The sequence below is a fragment of the Triticum aestivum genome, chromosome 5A, assembly GCF_018294505.1.
Source record: "Triticum aestivum cultivar Chinese Spring chromosome 5A, IWGSC CS RefSeq v2.1, whole genome shotgun sequence".
Taxonomy (NCBI): Eukaryota; Viridiplantae; Streptophyta; class Magnoliopsida; order Poales; family Poaceae; genus Triticum; species Triticum aestivum.
In genome coordinates, this window is record NC_057806.1 from 8729966 (window position 1) to 8736847 (window position 6882).

The window sequence follows — 6882 nt, forward strand, 5'->3', positions numbered from 1 at the left end:
TCGAATTTTTAAAATTTTGACTTGCGATAAAAGGTAGATGTACACTTATTTGTGTACGGAGGGAGTATCATTTAATATTTTCCAAGCCAATTTTATGGTTAAGCCTGATCCAAAATACAGAACGGACTGAGATGATAATTAAGAGGCAGGCTAGCTCCGTCCATCCAACTATAAATCAGGCATCGGAGAGCCTCATCTAAGCACACAACCACAAGGCAATCGATCATAAGTGAAGAAGAGCTAGCTTCTTCTTCTTCCTGCTTTCTTAAGCTTTCACTTGGTCGCCATAATGGGGGAGAGCCGCGGCAGCATCTCCTTCTTCGGGACCTACAGGCCACCGGTGCCCCTGGGCATCTTCTCCTGCCCCATTGATCCGCCGCCATCCTCTTACGAGGACGAGCTGCTGCTCACCGACGACGAGTCCTACAACCAGAACGGGCATGCCATCCCGGCGGCCGCGCTCAGGGAGATCCTGGCCTTCATGGGAAAGAAGAACCCCAAGATGGCCTCCGACTGCGGCGTCACCCTGGAGGACGTGGACAAGGGCCATGTCACCGGCCTGGTCTTCGTCTCCGAGAGGGACCGCGGCCTCGAGACGCTGCACCTGGCCCTGCGCCGCCCCGCCACCGGCCAGGTGGTGAAGGTGCTGAGCCTGCTGGGTGACATCTATGGCGTCGGTGGCGGTGTGTGCATGGAGGACAGCGGCTGCATCGCCGGCGGCTTCACGGTGAACGGCGGACGCTGCGCCGTCGGCCACTCGCTCGTGTACGTGTCCACGAAGGAGCCGGCGAAAACACGGCGCACCCCGTGGAGCGTGGTGTACAGGACCGACCTTGCCGACGGCAAGACCGAGCGCCTCACGCCACTGGGCCAGTACGACCTGAGCCCGGCCGTGTCACCGTCCGGGAAGATGGTCGCGGTGGCCAACTTCCACGGTAACAGGTGGAACGGCGAGATCGAGAACCTCAAGACCCAGATCGTGATCATGAACGTGGACAAGGGGGCGCAGGGACGCCTGGGCCGCAAGGTTGTGATCAAGGACGGCGGGTGGCCGACATGGGGAAGCGACAACGTCATCTTCTTCCACCGAGGGTTCGACCAAAACCCGCCCACCAACACCGCAGCGTGGGCCGTGTTCCGGTACGACATCGCCACCGGCAGGGAAGAGCGGGTAACCCCGGTAGGCATGGACGCCATGACCCCGGCGGCCATCAGCGAGACCAGAGTGGCCGTGGCGTTCATCGGGGAGAAATCCAAGCAAGTCCAGAAGATGGTCGACCGCGTGGAGTCGCAGTACCGGCACATCCAGATTTTCGACACGGCCACGACGGAGAAGCCGCCCGTGAAGATCACCCAGATGATGAGGAGGGAAGGGGACCACTACAACCCCTTCGTGCTCGATGGCGGCAGCCGCATCGGCTACCACCGCTGCAGAACCGATAAGCTACGACCCATCATGATCAAGGTCCGGCCAGTTGCTAATGAATTTCTCAAATTGATTAATTCTTTACGTACCCTATATATTGGCCGGCCGGGCACATATGATATGGACGTGGATTTTCGCATATGATATACCTATATAATGTCTGCAGGATAATAATAAAATCACAAGCATCGAGAGGAAGTTCGACAAGGTGCAGTCGCACCATGCGGATGTGGGGCTGTTCAGGGTGACGGGCGTGTTCCCGTCAATCTCCAAGAACGGCAAGAAGCTGGCCTTCGTGGACAACGAGTTCAAGGCCGTGTGGCTGGCCGACAGCCAAGGCGGCCTGCGCATCGTCTACAAGGTGAGGAAAGAGAAGAGCGTCTTCTCCACGTCGTGGAACCAGAACGACGAGCTGGACACGCTCTACGTCTGCGAAGGCCCGGCCTTCACCATCGATGAGCCGGTGCAGATCATGAGGATCCCCGACGTGTCCGCCCCCGGGAGGCGGAGGGCGCTGCCCCTCACCGACAAGCCCTTCAACTGCGCCTTCCCGTCCACCAACGCCATGGGGGACAAGCTCGTGTTCCGCTCCAGCAGGGACAGGGTGGGAGGGGAGAGGAAGCACAAGAACCTCTTCATCATCGACGCCATCAAAGGGGAGGCTCTCGGCGTGGACCAGCTCACGGACGGGCCGTGGACGGACACCCACTGCAGCTGGTCGCCCAGGGAAGGCTGCGACTGGATCGTCTTCTCCTCCTCCGGCAGGCCGGAGAAGGACGTCTTCAAGCCGGCCGGCGAGCCGGAGCTGGACCACGGCCTGGACCCCGGCTACTTCGCCGTCTACCTGGTGAGCGCCAAGGACAAGGTCAAGGGGGTGGTGCCGGTGCCTGTGCGCGTGATCTACAGCGCGCCAACCATTGCGGGCCACATCAACCACCCTGTGTTCAGCCCCGACATGATGAGCATCGTCTTCGCCGCCGACCTCGCCGCCGTCTCCGCCGACCCCATCTCCATGCCACACTTCACGCACTCGGTCAGGCCCTACGGCGACATCTTCTCCGTCAACCTCATAGACACAGAGGACATGGCCAAGAACAAGGACATCCAGAAGTTCCACCGCGTCACGCACAGCCGCTACGAGTACTCCACGCCTACATGGTCCGGCCGTGCCGACGACGAGCTCGACCCCAACACCAAGTGGAAGATGCTGGAAAGCTGGCACGACGACTTCCAGCCCCGGTGCCCCTACGTCGGCGGCCAAGCTGGCCAGAAGGAGAGCTGGCACATGACCGGACACCTCTCCATTGATAAAAGGTGCTGCTAACTCAACATCACGTACGGCAGCAGGACCAGGGTCTCCATCCGCCCCTTTCGTTTTCATCGGTCTTCAAAACAAACCATGCATGCTATCCTAGCTCTACCTGTACTTATTTTATGTTAGTCTTGTCCCTCCTCTTATGGTTGTCTCGTATATGCATGCATCGAACTACCTGGAGAAGGTTTCTTTCCGGTTTCATGTCCTTGTTGCTTTTTGCGCATGTAATAAATAAAGTAAGTCCTTGTTGTTGTTTTTTCTGGTTTGTAAAGGGTCAATGTTTGCTTGCGGCCGACCGGTTGTGATCTTATTTATTATTTAGGGTCTGTCTATGTTACATCTAGATGTGAGATAATATCTCACATCTAAGTATATGATGTCAACGCCATCTTCTTATTGTTTATCTTGTTTGTCTGATTTTGATTTGTCATAAAGCCTGAAACAAACGAAACAGTATTGCGCTCACGTCCGCCTCGGTGGGCCGGCCCCTATACGTCCGACAGCTCACAGCTCTTAGTGTGTACTAGCAGGAGGCTAGCTTTTTACGGTGTGCAACAGCCAGCCGAAGATTCCTTCTTGCTACATGTGTCTCTTCCTGTGCGTGCATGGTAGATCGATAGATCATATTAGATTGGATGGCGACGCAAGGAGAAGCAGCAAGCACCTTGGTAAGTTGTGTTGCGTCACAACTCGAAGCTAGCGATCAATTTTTTCCAGGAAGATCTAGTGATCAGATGTATGTCAGTGAAAATAAAGTAGCTCTACCATCAATTTGTTGGATTTTGCATTTTATTGCCATCTATTTAGCGGTGTGTCTTTGATCCCTAGCTTCTAGTAGGCTATAAATGATTTGTTTTTTTGCCCTTCTGTTTTTGCTTTTCCGTTCCACTCTATATTTTATGCATTAATTTTCAATAAAAGACAAAGTTTGATAAAAAATTTCAGAAACATGTTCACCAATTTGCGGTTATATACATTTAATTTCTAAAATATACAGTGAACTTTTTTAGATACAATGAACATTCTAAAATACAGTGAACTTTTCTAAAATATACACTCACTAACAACACAAAAGGTCCAACCTACTATGAGCGAATAGTGAGCGACCGCTAAGCTTAGTGATTGTATCAGGCCCCCACCCCACCCCCCCCCCCCCGCCCCACCCCTGAGGTCCTTATTGTAGGTATTAGCGGGCCTTAATGTTTTATTAGCGACATGCAATTGGGACAAAGGGTCAAGTCATGCAACTGCAAGTCCATCCTTGGTTGCATGTTAAAGGTGGACATGCAATTGGGTAGGGTTCGGGCAAGTTGCATCTAGGGTGAAAACAAAACAACACCCTCCCGAGTTTCAAGTCGAGGGTGGACTTGCAATTGGGCCGACAGAAACCCCTAGTTTCAGGTCGAGGGTCTAATTGCAACTACGATGAAACAAGAACAAAAAACACCCCCCCCCCCCCCGAGTCGCGAGTCGAGGGTGGACTTGCAACTAGGGCAACTACAAAACAACACCCTCCCGAGTTGCGTGTACATGGTTGACTTGCAACTAGGGCAATTACAAACTACATCCCTCGAGTTGCAAGTCAGGGGTGGACTTGCAACTAGGGTGAAAACAAAACAACACCCTCCCGAGTAGCGAGACAGGGGTGGACTTGCAACTAGGCCGACAGAAACCCCTAGTTGCATGTCAAGGGTCTAATTGCAACTACCATGAAACAAGGACAAAAAACAACAGCCCTCGAGTTGCGAGTCGAGGGTGGACTTGCAACTAGGGCAACTACACAACTACACCCTCCCGAGTTGCGAGTACATGGTTGACTTGCAACTAGGGCGATTACAAACTACACCCCTCGAGTTGAAAGTCGGGTTGGACTTGTAACAGGGGTGAAAACAAACAAGAAACAACACCCTCCCGAGTTGCGAGTACATGGTTGACTTGCAATTGGGGTGATTACCAACTACATAACTCGAGTTGCAAGTCAGGGTTGGACTTGCAACTGGGGTGAAAACAAAACAACACCCTCCTGAGTTGCGAGTCGAGGGTGGACTTGCAGCTGGACCGGCAGAAACCCCTAGTTGCATGTCGAGGGTCTAATTGCAACTACTCTAAAACAAGAACAAAAAACAACACCCCCCGAGTTGCTAGTTGATGGCAGACTTGCAACTAGGGCAACTACAAAACTACACCCTCCCGTGAGTCGGGGGTGGACTTGTAACTAGGACAACAACATACTACGAGCTCAGTTGCGAGTCGAGAGTGCACTCACTACTAAGATGAAAAACAAAATAGAGGCCCAGTTGCGAGTTGATGATGGACTTGCAACTACAACAACAACAAACTATGGGCCTTACCCGCAAAAAAACTATGGGCCTAGTTAGAGTGAGGGGTGAACTTATAACTTTGACAACAACAAAAGTATGAACCTAGTTGCGAGTCGAAGATGGACCTGCAATTAGGACAACTATGAAACAGTGCACCCAGTTGCGAGTAAATGGTCGACTTGCAACTGCGATGAAACAAACTATGGACCTAGTTGCGAGTCAAAGGTGGACTTGCAACTGGAGTGTAAAATAAAAGACATGTCTAGTCGCGAGTCGAGGGTGGACTTGCAATAGGGAGCACTATGAGGCTAGTTGCGAGTCAAAGGTGGAGTTGCAACTGAGACAGCTGCGAAACTACGAACCCAGTTGCAAGTCAAGGGTCGACATGCAACTGGGATCAAAGAAACTACAATCCCAGTTGCGGTCAAGGCTGAACTTGCAACTAAGATGAAAGACAAAACACATGCTAAGTTGCGAGTCAAGGGTGGGCTTCCAACGAGGATAAAACAAATTGTCAGCCTAGCTAGTTGTGAATCAATGTTGGACTTGTAACTGGGACAACTGTACACTACTATGATATGAGTTGCGAGTCAACGGTGAGTTTGTAACTGGGACAACTACAAACTGTGAGCTTAATTGCGAGTCAAGGGTAGACTTGCAACTAGGATAAAAAACAACCAGATGCCCAATTACAAGTCAATGGTGAGCTTGCAACTGGGACAACTACACAAAACTACGATACGAGTTGTGAGTAGAGGGTGGATTTGCAACTATAACAATTACAAACTATGAGCCGAGTGACGAGCAAAAGATGGACTTGCAACCAGGATGAAAAACAAAATATGGACCCAGTTATGAGCCTGAAGGTGGACTTTCAACCAGGATGAAAAACAAAATATGGACCTAGTTATGAGTCTGAAGGTAGACTTGCAACCGGGACAAGCGCATAACCTACCTCTTTGACTTCTACGACATTGCCAAATGACATGGGCACACAAGAACGCGTGCAGAAAAATGCCCCAATAACAAAACATATGTACAACACGGATGGGACGACAAACGAACAAAAGGGAACAACGCGGTAGAGGAATACATCGGCCGACATGCAAGATCAAAAATTTGCACTAAATTACAACAGCAAGATCCGATGGACAACAACTCAGATGAAACATTGCTAATTTTATCTTGATAAAGCTTAGAAGAAATCGGAGACAATGTGAAATGAACAGAGAAGGTAACAACCGTGATAGACCTTCGCTTTTCTTGTCTCTTCTAATTCTACACCGTGGCCTAGAAACAACGTAGCGAAATGGCTTGTCAGCACGGCATGATAATGGGCCGTAAAGTGTGAAGCCAAACTGACCAACAAAAGGATGTGCGACAAACAAAACATCGACCAACAAGGCGGGGATAGCGCTTGCATAAAAATTGAAAAAAAACTAAATCAACGGGTAAAAAACTTAGATGAGACATCATCAAAAATCATCTAGATGTGATTTTGCAATTTAGTATAAAATTTTCGACTGGACAAATGGAGGACAAAAGCCTCAACGCACACCAGACAGAACAAATTACATGAATCGTACACCAATTAATCATGTGGAGAGAATTAGCAAATAGTCGATCTGATTTGTACAAAAAAATGAAAAAATATACAGTTTTCTTTTAGAAAATCACGAACAACTCACATTTTTTTAAGGTGGTCGAAGAACTCACATGGACGTGAAATGATCGGGAGACAAAGAAAAAAAACAGGCCCAAACACTGACACAGGGAACACATGCCAACAAACAACGACTAAGGACATAATGGGCCCAAGA

At 50.2% G+C, this 6882-nt stretch overlaps 1 protein-coding gene across 1 annotated transcript; it reads left to right on the top strand.

Moving 5' to 3' along the window:
* Positions 1–289: 289 nt before the first annotated feature.
* Positions 290–2786, top strand: LOC123106324 (uncharacterized). Its single transcript, XM_044528523.1, has 2 exons — positions 290–1443; positions 1586–2786. Exons 1-2 carry the CDS (start codon positions 290–292, stop codon positions 2748–2750), a joined length of 2319 nt encoding a protein of 772 aa, XP_044384458.1. The 3' UTR covers positions 2751–2786.
* The last annotated feature ends 4096 nt before the right edge of the window (positions 2787–6882 follow it).

Excerpts from the sequence above, each read along its gene's own strand:
- LOC123106324 (XM_044528523.1), top strand. The coding sequence starts at position 290 with ATGGGGGAGAGCCGCGGCAGCATCTCCTTCTTCGGGACCTACAGGCCA. Across the intron at positions 1,444-1,585 it reads CACCGCTGCAGAACCGATAA|TCTGCAGGATAATAATAAAA; the intron begins GCTACGACCCAT and ends ACCTATATAATG.